Source organism: Cercospora kikuchii (genome assembly GCF_019650295.1).
Source record: "Cercospora kikuchii DNA, contig_00008, whole genome shotgun sequence".
Lineage (NCBI taxonomy): Eukaryota > Fungi > Ascomycota > Dothideomycetes > Mycosphaerellales > Mycosphaerellaceae > Cercospora > Cercospora kikuchii.
In genome coordinates, this window is record NW_025408589.1 from 2,322,854 (window position 1) to 2,336,711 (window position 13,858).

The 13,858-nt window shown below is 53.0% G+C and overlaps 6 protein-coding genes across 6 annotated transcripts; 2 read left to right on the top strand and 4 right to left on the bottom strand.

The window, feature by feature from the left end:
- Window positions 1-41: 41 nt before the first annotated feature.
- Window positions 42-1,394, bottom strand: CKM354_001209500 (uncharacterized protein; the record flags this gene model as incomplete). Its single annotated transcript, XM_044807607.1, has 3 exons — window positions 42-430; window positions 485-602; window positions 657-1,394. 3 exons carry the CDS (start codon window positions 1,392-1,394, stop codon window positions 42-44), a joined length of 1,245 nt encoding a protein of 414 aa, XP_044663542.1.
- A 306-nt stretch (window positions 1,395-1,700) lies between these two features.
- Window positions 1,701-3,796, top strand: CKM354_001209600 (fimbrin; the record flags this gene model as incomplete). The annotated part of the gene is made up of 2 exons (XM_044807608.1): window positions 1,701-2,650; window positions 2,731-3,796. 2 exons carry the CDS (start codon window positions 1,701-1,703, stop codon window positions 3,794-3,796), a joined length of 2,016 nt encoding a protein of 671 aa, XP_044663543.1.
- Window positions 3,797-4,106: 310 nt separating this feature from the next.
- CKM354_001209700 (uncharacterized protein) lies at window positions 4,107-10,802 on the bottom strand (the record flags this gene model as incomplete). Its single annotated transcript, XM_044807609.1, has 1 exon — window positions 4,107-10,802. One exon carries the CDS (start codon window positions 10,800-10,802, stop codon window positions 4,107-4,109), a length of 6,696 nt encoding a protein of 2,231 aa, XP_044663544.1.
- Window positions 10,803-11,472: 670 nt separating this feature from the next.
- CKM354_001209800 (uncharacterized protein) lies at window positions 11,473-11,862 on the bottom strand (the record flags this gene model as incomplete). Its single annotated transcript, XM_044807610.1, has 4 exons — window positions 11,473-11,535; window positions 11,595-11,643; window positions 11,696-11,746; window positions 11,819-11,862. The coding sequence occupies 4 exons, from the start codon at window positions 11,860-11,862 to the stop codon at window positions 11,473-11,475; spliced, it is 207 nt and encodes a 68-aa protein (XP_044663545.1).
- A 231-nt stretch (window positions 11,863-12,093) lies between these two features.
- On the top strand, window positions 12,094-12,708 carry CKM354_001209900 (uncharacterized protein; the record flags this gene model as incomplete). The annotated part of the gene is made up of 1 exon (XM_044807611.1): window positions 12,094-12,708. One exon carries the CDS (start codon window positions 12,094-12,096, stop codon window positions 12,706-12,708), a length of 615 nt encoding a protein of 204 aa, XP_044663546.1.
- A 39-nt stretch (window positions 12,709-12,747) lies between these two features.
- CKM354_001210000 (uncharacterized protein) lies at window positions 12,748-13,408 on the bottom strand (the record flags this gene model as incomplete). Its single annotated transcript, XM_044807612.1, has 2 exons — window positions 12,748-13,142; window positions 13,195-13,408. 2 exons carry the CDS (start codon window positions 13,406-13,408, stop codon window positions 12,748-12,750), a joined length of 609 nt encoding a protein of 202 aa, XP_044663547.1.
- Between the last annotated feature and the right edge of the window lie 450 nt (window positions 13,409-13,858).

The following is a 13,858-nucleotide window of genomic DNA, read 5'->3' on the forward strand; positions in this document are numbered from 1 at the left end:
TACAGTCATCTCGGTATCTAAATCTCTGTGGCTCATATTCCTCAAAATCCCTTCTTTCCCTTCACCACACCTTCACAAGGCCCATCAGGGCCAAACAGCTTCCTCAAGTCTCCAGCCAGCAGCTCCGGAACTTCGAAAGCAGCGAAATGCCCTCCAACATCAAAGGTAGTCTGCTGTACAATGGGGCCATTACTCCATGCCCAAGATTTCGGCAATCTCGCAAGTTCTTGTGGGAAATAGGCCAGCGCAAGAGGGATGTTGGGAATATACATGTTGATTACATCCATTCTGCTGACAGCGCCTTCGCCAACGGGATGTGCGGATTCGTAGTAGATTCTTGTGCTCGCAGAAGGACCTTCGCGAGAAAATGCGTAGATGGAGATCCAGGTGCAGACTTCGTCGTCGGTCCAGGGATAGGAGTCTGTCCAGTCTGGTGGATTCGTCAGTGCATTCTTTGAAAGGATGGATATTGATAAGGGCATACCATGGAGCTTCTCGTAGATCCAAGCTAGAAGCGCGACGGGAGAATCTGTCAAACCGTAACCCAATGTTTGTGGCTTCGTGTCTTGTTCTTTGAGGTATCCGTCGCCTTCTGTAAGGTACTACCAAAACGTCAGCATTGAGACTTCTCGTGAACCTTACTAGCCCAATATCACCTTCTGTGTATGCGCCAGATCCCCTCGAATCTGACTCGACAAAGCAATACCTCCCATGGCCTGTACAAAAGAAATCGGATTCTTCCACGGCTTGGGAAACTGATGCACGGGAAAATTCGTATGCACAGCCTTCACACTCTCGGGATACAACTTCGACACCAATCGGCATAAAAAGCCTCCCCAATCGCCGCCTTGCGATACATAACCACTCTCATACCCACAAGCTTTCATGACACCGTGAAGGACCTCAGCATGTTGCTTGAGTCCGAAACCCTTTCGTGAGGGATACTGAGACCATGCGTACCCAGCAAGACTGGGAGCCACGACGTGAAAGGCGGGAGTATTTTGATCTTCCGGGTCTGTCAAGAGTGGGAGCAACTTCAGAACTTCAAAGTAGGACCCCGGCCATCCGTGAATAAAGAGCAACGGAATGGCATTCTCTCGCTTGGATCGTTGGTGGATGAAGTGAATTTCGAGCTCTTCGAAGTTAGGTACTTTGACGGGGACAGTATATTGTGGATAGCTGTTCAGCTGCTTCTCTGCATTACGCCAGGAGAAGTTCTGGTGCCAGTGGTTTGCAAGACGTTTAACATCAGCTAAGGGAGAACCCATGGACCAGGCGGCATCTTGAAGTTCGGTGGGAAATGTTGCATTGGCGAGCTTGGAGTTGAGAGCTTCGATCTTGGAGTCTGGGATGTTGATTGTGAAAGGCTGAGGCGTGCCTATGGAGATCGACATATTGGCCTAGGTTGTCCTTGTATGTGAGAGAAGTGTTGATGTTACCTCCGGAGATACTGCGGCGCTGGGAGAGGCGGGTCTTGGCGGTGACGTGGGGAAGGAACAGCTGCGGTGGAAGGCGAGGTGGGCTGTGTGCCTGCTTGTCCGTCTCACAACACACGCCAGCTGCGTATTCGCCCATTGCGCGTCGTCAGGCGGCAACTTTTCTGCCCGATCTTCACACTACTACATAAACCGCCCTCCTGCCACTGACCCTCTCCCAACACCCTCCGGTCCACCCACCACCCCTCCCCCACCTCGCCCGCCATGAACGTCCTCAAGCTGCAGAAGAAATATCCTCAGTTTCCGCAGGCGGAAATTTATGGCCTATCCGACGCTTTCCGCAAGCTCGATGTCGATGACAAAGGCTACGTCGACGAAGGAACCGCCATCAAGTCAGCCCAAAACAGCGAGCGACAGCCCTACGATGTGGTCCGACAGGCCCTGAAGGAGGTAGAGCTCGACAGCTCAAGACGAGTCGAGCTGGATGACTACGTCGACCTGATCGCGCGCCTGCGACAAAGCAGTCCCGCTCAACAGCGCACGCGCGGCTTTAGTAACGCTGCTCAGAAGACTGGTGACGGGGCTGCTGCTCCTTCGCCCTCACATGCCAGCAAAGGCAGCATCGGAGGTGGAGCGCAGGCGCGAGCTGGCAGGATCACCGTAGGAGGCTCGACTGCAAGTTCGCAGCACACGATCAACGAGGATGAGCGAACCGCCTTCACCTCGCACATCAACGCCGTTCTGGCCGGCGACCCCGACATCGGGCACCTGCTGCCATTCCCGCTCGACACGTTCGAAATGTTTGACTCATGCAAGGATGGTCTCGTGCTTGCCAAGCTCATCAACGATAGCGTGCCGGACACGATCGACGAGCGCGTGCTGAACCGCCCCGGGAAAAAGATCAAGAGCTTGAACAACTTCCACTTTACCGAAAACAACAACATTGTCATCGAGTCGGCGAAGGGTATCGGGTGTTCCGTGGTGAACATTGGCGCAGGCGACATAATCGAAGTGCGAGAGCACCTCATCCTCGGTCTGATTTGGCAGGTCATTCGTCGTGGTTTGCTCGGAAAGATTGACATCAAGCTGCACCCAGAGCTGTACCGGCTGCTTGAAGATGGCGAGACATTGGAGCAGTTCTTGAGATTGCCTCCGGAGCAGATTCTTCTGCGCTGGTTCAACTACCACTTGAAGAATGCGGGCTGGCATCGAAGGTATGTGACTACCCCTTGAAGTCGGGATAACAAATTCTGGTTCCGCGAGATTATGCGGACTTATACTGATTTGTGCACAGGGTTCAGAATTTCTCCAACGATGTCAAGGACAGCGAAAACTACACTGTGCTTCTCAACCAGTTGGCGCCACAAACTTGCTCCAAAGCACCTCTTCAAACGTCGAATTTGGAACAGCGAGCCGAGCAAGTGCTGCAAAATGCCGATGCTCTCGACCCACCTTGCCGAAAGTTCTTGACACCGAAATCATTATGCGCTGGAAATCCGAAGCTCAATCTTGCCTTCGTTGCCAACTTGTTCAATAACCACCCAGGCCTTGACCCTATCACAGAAGAGGAGAAGGCTGAAATCGAGGACTTTGATGCCGAAGGCGAACGTGAGGCACGTGTGTTCACATTGTGGCTCAACTCGCTCGACGTCAAGCCCAGCGTTGTATCGTTCTTCGAGGATCTCAAGGATGGCATCGTTCTACTGCAAGCGTTCGACAAAGTAATTCCTGGTAGCGTCAACTGGCGACACACCAACAAGCCACCTGCCAATGCCGTTGCTCCGGTGAGCCAGGATGAGGACGAGGCGTATCTCACGATCAAATCCGGCATGTCGAGATTCAAAGCTGTCGAGAACACGAATTACGCAGTCGAGATCGGCAAGCAGAACAAGTTTTCTCTTGTCGGTATTCAAGGTGCCGATATCACTGATGGGCAAAAGACGCTTACACTTGGTCTCGTATGGCAACTGATGCGTCGCGACATCACCAACACTCTACAAGGCCTCGCTCAACGCCTCGGAAAGCGAGAGATCACCGATTCGGACATGGTGAAGTGGGCCAATGACACCGTGAAGAAGGGTGGTCGCAGCTCAGCCATTCGTTCATTCAAGGACCCACAGCTTGCCTCAGGCGTGTTCTTGCTCGATGTGCTCAATGGAATCAAGAGCGAATACGTTGACTACGACCTTGTCTTTTCTGGCCGGACGGACGAAGAAGCATACGCCAACGCCAAATTGTCCATTTCGATTGCACGAAAGCTTGGAGCGACAATATATCTTGTGCCCGAGGACATCACGAGTTTGCGTTCACGCTTGATCATGACTTTCATTGGTAGCTTGATGGCCACGGCAGAGCGATGAAGGGGGTCAAAAGTTTTTTGAAGAGCGAGATGGTATGAAGCAGTTGATGAGCATGATCGGAAACAAGATGCAGCAATTAGTCCGTGTCACATAGGGGAGCAGCCTTAGCCGCGCTGATGTACCGTGCTATGCTATACTGTACTCCACTTCGTGAACAACAAGGCATAATCTAACCATTCCCGTCTATCATGTTGCCTCCCGCATGTGTCGTGAATCTAACATCTACGCATTGTGCCTTTCGTCGCCTGCTCAAGCCCATGAAAACAAGACATCTCTGATAATCGACTTACCACCCCTCTCGCCTGATCTTCTACAACGTCTCCCAACCTCCAGGGTTCACATCCCCCTCCAACTTCCTACTGACAACCGTCTGCGTCATTCCGCCCAGCCAAACCTCCCTCACCAACTTCTCATACCTCCTCGCATTCAAGAACAATTGCTGGTGTCTCCGCAACGTAGGATCCGTCTCACCCCAACGATCCAGATAAGGCGCCTGCAAGTAACATCCCGAGCAAACCGTCCCGTCAAGCGAAGAAAAAGACCCCAACGAAGATCCAGCGAATGCAGTAGAACCTTCGCCATTGCCCGCATTGCCATTGTTCTTGTTTCCAGTGCCACGGATATGCAGGAACAAAACCATACATTTCCGAATATTGATGAACTGCCCCGTTCGCAAACCATGCTTCATCATATGCTGAAAACAGCCGCCAAAAGTCTTGTCCTTTTTGCAACAGACGGCTTGAGAACAGAAGATCTCGCCGCAGTGGAGACATAGCGTCGGATCAACGAGTTCTTTGCCTGTAGTGGGGCATTTGCGTTTCGTGGCTTCTTCCGTTAGAGTGTCGTAGGTCTTGGGAAGGCCAACTAACTCGAGGATGGTGGGGTGTGCGAGAGTAATTGGTTGTGCGTTGGGGTGTTGTGGTGAGATGCGGTAATTCGTCCCGAGTGAGGAGAGGGAGTCGTTGGTGTAGCGAATGTCGTTGAAGTCGGGGTTGGTAGGGTGGGATGGGACTTGTCGAGCTTGTTCGAGCCAGCGATGTGTGAGAGTGCGGAAGCATTGGCCTGCTGGTGATTCGGCTACGAAGGTCTGGCAAAGCTCGTTGAGCGAAGGCATGTGCAAATGTCTCACAAGACGCTCCATTTCGGGCTGCTCCGGATCGAGATTGTAAGGGCAGTCAAATTCGAGGCCATACCGCACCATCATGAGCACGGCACTCTTTCTGAGGAAGGCAAGCGCGTACTTGTCCACAAGGGTACGTAGGAGCTTTGCTGTCGAGTCATCGACAACCTCAGGACCGTGGCTTTGCTCTTCGTCGGAGAACATCACGGCGATAACCATCTTCCACAATTGCAGCGTTTCGGCGTTCAACGCCGTCGTGTCCGGAGCGTGTATCGATCGCCCAGTCGACAGCAGCGGCGCATAAACATGCACTGTCTTGACAATTTCAGCCCAGAAGCAGAGTTGCAGAATATTCGACGCCTCCGCTATGTTCGGACCCATGAAGCTCAACCAGTCGGAGAAGAACAGGAAGATATCGTCTTGGAACAGAAGCTTCCCAGCAACGCTATGCAGCTTTATCATCGTATCCTTAGATTCCGTGCCAAAGAGCTGGGCAGTTATAATGTCGCGTTTCTTGAAAGTTTCTCTCGCCACGATGTTGGAGCTGGACTTGAGCACATTAAGCGCAAGGAAGCTCTCAATAGTCTCGCTGAGGATCCTCAAATGTGACAAAGTCTGCTCCGAGACATCCTTGACGAGACTCGTGGCGAACGGATCGGAGTGCTCAACTCCACGATGCGAGATCTCCCATGCGTTGACAGTCATGCCTAAAGCCCTAGATAATGCAGCAATGGGGTTCACTGTAGACACAAAGCTCCCCTCAGGTGCGTCTGCTCCAGCCAATTGATTGATCTTGATCATATCGTCGATTCTCTTGTAAGCCTGGAAGACGTCTGTCAACCGATTGGCTTCAGTGCCGGGGCTTGTGACATCTGCCGGCCCCGAATGAAACTGTGTGCCGGGCGCAGTAGCCACATCTCGCCCTCCAGCACCCATACCCAGCGTCAAAGGTCTGGCGAGCAGGGTTGCAGCTGCGCGTAGGGGGTGTCTGTTGATGCCGGTCGGGCTCGTGACGGGTGAGTTCAGCGTGAGCTCTTGCATTGTCTGCATCAGATTCGGTGCGAGCATGGTGTTGACGTATTGGAAGCTGCGATCCGAATACACCTCTGACACTTGTTGATATCTCTGATGATAGGCATGAGGGGCAGAGATGTTGTCCAGGAAAGCGAGATTGGCCTGATATTTGTTTGGTATGTCCACCAGCCAATCAGCAAACTCTGGCTTTGCGTGCACTTCGTGCTCTGCAATGCATTCCTTGACCTTCCAAATGATAGGCAGAAATGTGTTTCCCAATGCTTTGCACAGCGGGCAAATGAACTCTCGGCATTCGATGCGTTCGGGATGGCTTCGCGCGATTTGTGAGGCGTGACGTCTGTTTGTGGCAGCTTGATACAGCTCAAAGCAGTGCCAATGCATGATGTGGCCACAACTCGTGCTGACAGGTCCCTTGATTCGGTCTGGTTGATGAGGAAATCCTTTGCTCACTCCCAATCGCTCAGCGGTGTATGCTTTGCCATCAGGGCCATACTTGGTCTTACTCTGCTTGTTATTGCCGGCAACGCCAAACGGGCGAATATGCTCAGCAGACTGATCTAGGCTCTCAGGTGTGTCAAGTACTTCCTGTATGTACTCATCGTCCTCGATGGGAGTATGTCGAAGAACGGTGCTCTCGCCCAAGAAGGCGAATGTACCGAAGAGTCGGGAGTCATCAGTCTCTTCCTGGCACAGGATACAAGTGCCAGTGGGAAAATTCCAAGTCTTGCGCATCTGAGGGCCGTCGTCTGTTGTAGACATATCGTCGCCCAGATCATCGAACTCATCGTCATCCATAGCAAGACCCTGATTCTGCAAGAAACTGTTCTGCTGCGCCTTCATCTGTGCCATGATCTTGGCTTGGCGAGCCTTAGCTTCTTGTTTCTTTCTTTCTTTGTCTTCAGCAGATAATGAGGCAGGAGAGCCTGTACCAGAGCGATCAAGAAGCTGCGCAAGCTGGCTACTAGCCGTATGGGCAATCTTGTCTGGGCGCTTGAGTTGCATCTGCCGAAGCACATTCTTGGTAGCTGGATGAGAAGAAGCATATTCGTCCATATTGGCCAATTGGGTCAGAAACGTCACCACACCAGGTCGAGTGTCAAGACTGTTGCCCGAAGGATCTTCTTCTTTGTGGAAAGGTGTGTTCACTGCCAGGCTGATGAAGCCACCCTCTTCACCCACGTGCGTCTTATCCTCTAGCACGGCCGCTAGTAGGAGATGCAGCACCATATGCAAAAACGTCTCCACCCTCGTGACCTGCACCTTGGGTGCCACGTGCTCGAGATTGACAGCAAAATTCAGTGCAGCTCCTAGGATCTGTACGAAAAGGGGTGTCCGTGTGAATGCCGCCAAATCTTTGAAAAGACCTTCCTCAATGGCGGCCAAGCGAGGCTCATACACGACGTCTTCAAGCTTCTTCCCTGTGGCCTTTGCAATGTGCTTCTTCATGACTTGCTCGGCCTCTTCCCGGTGGTTTCGCGTGTAGTGAGCATAATACGGATCAACCAGTTCCACATACTCAGGCTTGAGCTGAAATGTTCCCACGTCTGACAAGCCCTCCGGCTGACGGAAGTTGGTCATGCTTTCCAATACCCGATTGAAGTCGTCAGATTCGCCGACCTTCTCCGTCACGCGGCTAGCAAGCTCGGAGAAGGAAAGCGGCTTGAAGATCAAAGCATGAGCGATGTCGTGTTGCAGTACTCGGTCATGCTGCTCAGCTTCGGTCAATCGAGGATGAAGGTTTCCACGCTCAGACAGGGCGATAATAAGCAGGTGGAAGAAGTCCTCGATGCAGTCCAGCTGCTGGGCTTCCTCGAACCCCGTCACAACATGATACTTGCCTGTGATCCAATCTCCCATTTGGAAGCGGTCGATCATTTGTGCAAGGTAGCGTTCTCCTGACAGTTCGTTTTCACCGCCGCAGAGTACAAGGCCTGACTGGATCATGAAGATGTCTCGTTGGTATCCGACATCTCGAGTTGATACGCTGCGGTAGCTGTGTGCCTGATGGCGAAGTGTGATGCCATTGCGAACCCACATGCCAGCCTTCATCTGTGCTAGCCACACACAAACACGCAAAGGATGGTCGAAGATGCCGCTGAGCAGTTCGTCGGGCGTGAGATTGCTTGGAGCAGGTGCTGTCCTGCTGTGATTGAATGGATCTTTGAGGTCATCTGGGGCGAAATGAAGCAGCGTTCGAATATCTTCTCGCGTCATGCCCCTTGCGTTCTCTAATAGCCAGGAAAGAAGATAGTGCAGTGGGTGATGGAAGCTCATCGGCTCACTCTGGACGACGAGCTTTGGCACACTGTACTTCTTCTCGCTAGCGTCGAATGGACCGACCACATGCCACGCCAGGTCGTCCCGTAACTCCGCGGCGGAGAATCGCTTCCTCTCGTATCCGAACGCGTTGATCATAGTAACCTGTCCCACGACTCGGATCGCACGATGCAGGTTGGAGTTCTGATCGGCAAATTTCTCATCTGGCGCAAAGGACAAAGCAAGCTCTTTGCACAGCTTGTTGATATCCTTGACGATGAGCTGTGCACTGATCCACGTATCGGATTCGTACTCAACATGATCACCAAGCGCGCGAATGTTAGGGCAGACGCCTTGGTGTAACTTGACGAGGTCGAGGAACTGCAACAGGTAGCGAGGCTCAGATCGCACTCGCCAGTGTATGAGCTCTGATCGGAATAGCCAGCGAAGGTCCAAGAAAAAATGGAAGACTCTGCGGTTCGTCACAGTTCCAGCGTCAAAAGCCAAAGTAGCTTTGGGGTGGACGTCTTCTGGAAATCCGACCTGTCTTGTGGTAAGGAAGGTGTAGAGGATTGCCATAAGATTGGTCAGAAAGTTGCCTCGATCGACGACCTCCTGAGTGACGGACGGTGTCGTGAGCAGTTGCACGCTGAGATTGATGATGGAGTGGTCTGGCTCTCTATCCGCAATCAGGTAGAGCTGAGCAAGAGCAGTATACAGTCCAGCGATTCGAAGACCAATGATGCGCTTGAAATGCGGGATTGTCACCACTGTCGTAATGTACAAGTGCCTCAAGCTGATTCGAAGGGTTTTCCACAACCGCAGGTCATAGAGGATGAGATAATCCAACCGTACCCGCTGCCAGATATCTTCGCAGGCCTCTCTGGGACGAGGCGCCTTGTAGGCCTCCGGCTTCTCCAACCAATGCTTGCTTGGTCGCAGTCTCTTTGGAGCCTTCACTTTGGGCGTGCGAGGCACGTTTGGGAATGGTTCAATGGTCGCTGGGCGGGACTGCTCTGCCTCGCCGTCGTCGCTGTCCTGGGGTGTTAGGACCTGATCGCGCTGTCTTCGGTGGTCTGGTGGAGGTGGTGGAGGTGGATAACCGGCGAGTGTGGCTTCGAGCACTTCGGCACCATCCTCGGCGTCATCCATGATATCGATGTCCATCTCCCCTGCTTCCACATTTATACGTCGTGCTTGAAGCAGGCGCATTGCATCTCGAATTTCATCATCTTGGACTTCATCTTCTTCGTCGTCGTCCATATCCTCATCCTCGTCGTCATTGTCATCATCATTTTCATCGTCGTCATTATCGTTATCGTCGTCTGCATCTTGCACCTCGACATCAAGTCTAATGATGCCAGCGTTCAACGCTGCGACCAGACCAGGCTGGCGAAAGTGATTGACATAGTTTCGGTGCCGCTCACGAGTGACTTGATTGTCCTCAAATTCGTGGTCATCGAGGCCGTTGACGCCAATGTCTCTGTTATGATCGTCGGCACCCATCCACCACGGCTTGAGGAACTCTTCGCAAAGTGTGGTGCGAAGCAGGTTTGAGTCGTCTCCAACAAGGCAGCCAGAAATGTCTGCGAACCAATCAATAATGGAGGCACACATCTGCTCGCGAAATGTGTCTCGCGCGGATCGTATGGTGACAGTAAGCTTCAGCTGCTCTATGATGCTCGACATCTTGATCAGTTCATCCAGATTCCGACTGTAGGTAACGATCGATCGACCGATATTATCGACTTCGATCGCCTTCTCCAAACCGAAGGTTTTGGTCTTTGAACAAGCTCTGGCAACCTGGTTCTGCACGTCGTCCACAGTGTGCTTCTCATCGTTCCACAGCACGAGCGCATACTCCGGGTCTCTGTCTTCGGGTAGCTCATCGCCATAGAATCCACCCAATCGAGAAAGCTGCTCATCTTGTACGATGGACTCTCGAGACTTCGGCAGGCGGAGTTGTTCCGGACTGCAGGAGAAGACATCGCAGAGGTAATCGGTGCATCGAGCAATGGTCATGCGGATTGCCTCTACCAGATCCTCGGGCAACTGTTGTCCAGCCGGCTCTTCCTGCTTGTGTTTGCCACTGCTCTTCTTTTCTGGCTCGGCGTCTGCAGTATGAATAGAGCATCGCACTTCTCTCTTCCATGCTTCATGATCGCCACAGTCGCAACAGCCACTGTTCCCTGGCGAGACCGAAATCATGACCATGTGGCCCTCGTGATCGCTACTCTCGAAGCACCGCGCACATAGCACACAGGTGTCATCCGCAGCACACGTCTTACAGGAGTATGTGCTCTCGCCATTCTTGAAGATGTGGCCACATGCAGTGCCCTTGGCCGCTGCAGTGTATTCTGCTCCTTCCACCGCCCCTTGAGCTTTCTTCAACGACCAAGGCTCTGAGCGATCAGGTGGGGTACCGTTAGGGAAGAAGAACGGCAGATAGTCCTCTCGGCCCGCAGCAAGAGAGGTGAATAGGATTCGGCGTAGGTCGCAGTCGGCGGCATGCGTCCATCGGTAGTCGAAGTTGGAGGGCTGACAGAGCAGTTCACGATTGAGTGCCTGGGCCGCAGGAGACAGTTCTTGTAACATGATGTCGGCACAAATCGATGCAGGCGAGTAGTCACGTTTGCGCCTCGAGCTCTCTGTTTCCCACGTTGGACGGGCCGCAGGCGAGAGGAAGCGGAGGCTGCGTGGACGTCTTAATGGCTCGGTGTTCCAAGCAATCCGACATGAGTTTCTACGTGTCTGGGATCATGTTTGTCGCGGTTTCCAGACGACGCGTCAGGGGTTCTTTGGCAAGTGCCGTTGCACAAACACTGTCGCGTGTGCTGGAGAGGTCGAAGTTGCGCGAATCTGCAGCGGGCAACCACCATGACGTGTGCAGCGTCAAATATTCATTCATCCCCTACTTGTTCCTACTTCATCTACATTGGGCCTTTCTGCTCACCGGAAGACTACAGCACGCTCGTTGTGGACAGCAAACTTATTTGCAAATAGCATGAGACACACATGGGGACAAGCCTCACTCCAGCAGGCCGCCGAATTGGATAGACGTGAAAATTCGACATGGTTTCTGCCTCGCCTGGCGCAAGCTCGGCTCTAAGATATATGTACAGACCGCGGCATCTCAGTCATGCCAATTGCTGAGTGCCATTGTTCCTGTTCTCGAGGCTGGACCGACGTTGCCGTGGCCTCTTATTGTCGTAGTATAACATGATGCTGCATCCCCCCGAGGTCTCCTTTGCTTTTCTGCTCAAGCCTACTCGTCGTCTTCGTCTTCACCTGCGTCCATGTACTTGTGCTTGATGTCCTTCCATTGACGCTGTGAACGGATTAGTCTCACTCTGCACTGTGCTTCATCTGGAGGCAGTCCCGACGTACGCCCTTGTTTACTTGGTCCCAGATCTTGTTCGCTGTAACATCAAACGCACTACTGCCCGTCAGTCTCCCTTGTCCGCCTCGCGTCTCTCTATCGCTCTTACATGTTCGTCGCGAATGCGCCGGCGAAGATTGTCGTCAAAAAGATGGTATTCCTGCAAGTTCCGCATCAGCCAATGCCTCTTCCCATCTGCTTTCCCGCTCCGCAGCTTCATAGCACGCCGTACCTCTTGACGATGGAGTTGTAGATGGTGGCCAGGACTCCAGACATGGTGTCGGTAATGACGAGAGATCGAGAGGTACGCGCGAGGAGCTTCCGAGGTGTCTGTCGTGGGTGGAGTGGTGGTGGTTGTGTCGCTAAGGTTGAATGTCGAGATCGCAAAGTCGGCGGCCCAGCCCGATGTGCAGCGGCAAGCCAATCGCAACACCCAACGATGTCAGACAAAATCCCATCAGGCACATCACGACACATTTCGCCTACGGGCGTTGCGACGACGACGTAATGGCGGAGAAGGTCACTAAATCTGGCCGAGTGGTCTTACCTTCGGGCGAATCGATCATTCCAGCATCGACCCGAGCAGACGGATCTGTGCGAAAAGCGATAAAAGTCAAGCCCGGCTACAAACCACCAGAGGATGTTGAGGTCTACAAGAACCGAAGTGCAGAAAGCTGGAAGAATCGTGGGAGCGGAGGCGTGCCTGGAGCCGCTGCTGCGAATGAAGAGCAGAGCATTCCACCACTGAAAGCTGCCGCAAATGCCAAACGACGGGAACGAGAAAAGGCGAAGAAGGCCGAAGAGGCTGCTGCAAAAGCAAAGGCTGAGGATTCTAAGCAGCAGGATGCTAAGACTGCGGAGCCCGTGGACCCGGAGGCAGAAAAAGCGAAGGAGGCACGCAAGCTGGCCAAGAAGTTGCGACAGGCGAGAGAGCTGAAGGACAAGAAAGAGAGCGGCGGCGCACTGTTGCCTGAGCAGTTCGAGAAAGTGATCAAGATTAACGAATTGATACGACAATTGGACAAACTGGGCTTCGATGCGGAGGGGGAGAGGAAGGGCGAAAAGAGTGAAGATGGAGCGACCGAGCAGGACGAGGACCAGCCAGAGAAAGCAGAAGGATGATGGAACTGCATGGGATTGACGACTCTAATATGGCTTCTGCTATTGGATGTGCACCTTCATCAGGACACCTCGTCCACGCATGGTCTCGTACAGACCAAACTCAGTCTCCGATCTGAAACTGACCTGGTCCATTTCCACCTCGACCGTCACCGATGGTGCAGGTGCTACCATCACTGGGTCGAATGCCATGGGCTTGTTCGACTTTCGACCCCAGAACGACTTCGGCTGCTCTCTCGGTCTTTCAGGAAGTGTCTCGCGTATGCGATGCGTTGCCGGACTCCCTCCTAGCTCGGTCAACATCTGGGTTTTCAGCAGTGAGAGCGCTTCATCCTGCGACCAGAACTGTGATCCGTCATACTGGCCGTCTAGCTGAATCACGATTGGCAAGTCGTCGTCGGAGAAGCCTACGAGCTCCCCTCTCCTGCTAGTCTCCGCTGTACAACATCAGTGAATCACTCAAACCACTTGTACGTGTTTGGCATCTACCTTGGTCTGACGGCAGAATCAACAAAGTTGAATTCGATAATCCATGCTTCGCACGCTCTCGTATCTGGGGCATCAATTTGGACACCAAAACTGCCACATGTTGCGACCGCGAAGCACCAACTTCATCTCGGATGCTCATATGGTGTTTTGTTTTGGTATCGCCATCCCAAATGTCGTTCTCATGCACGACTTCGTCGTACGCTGGGGGTTCCATTGCTGTGAGGTTGGTGCAGACGTCGCCGATACTGTCGACTATGCGTTAAAGTCCGCTGCCAATAGTCTTGGCGACTTCTGACAGTCCCGCGGGAACAGAAGAAGGCAGTGCAAGTTTCTCCACAGTGCTGCGGCCCCTGCGGATAATGAAGGAATGCACACCTGACATCTATACGAGATTTCTCGACTACCTCAGGTTGTCATTTTAAGGCCGCATCTGGATTGTCCGTGAGTCTTTTACTACCTCATTGCAGGATTGGAGCTAGTGCTGTGAGGCCGCCGCGTAGCCGACATGCCACTGTGCTCGCTAGCAAAGTGGCTCATGGGGCCAATGATGATTGTATCATCTGCAATGCGCAACGCCCTGTCGCAGTAGTGCGTTCTTGGTGCGTTCTTCGTGTCTTCGACCAATACTGGCATGGCGAGATAAGTGAAGATTATTGGTAGCTCT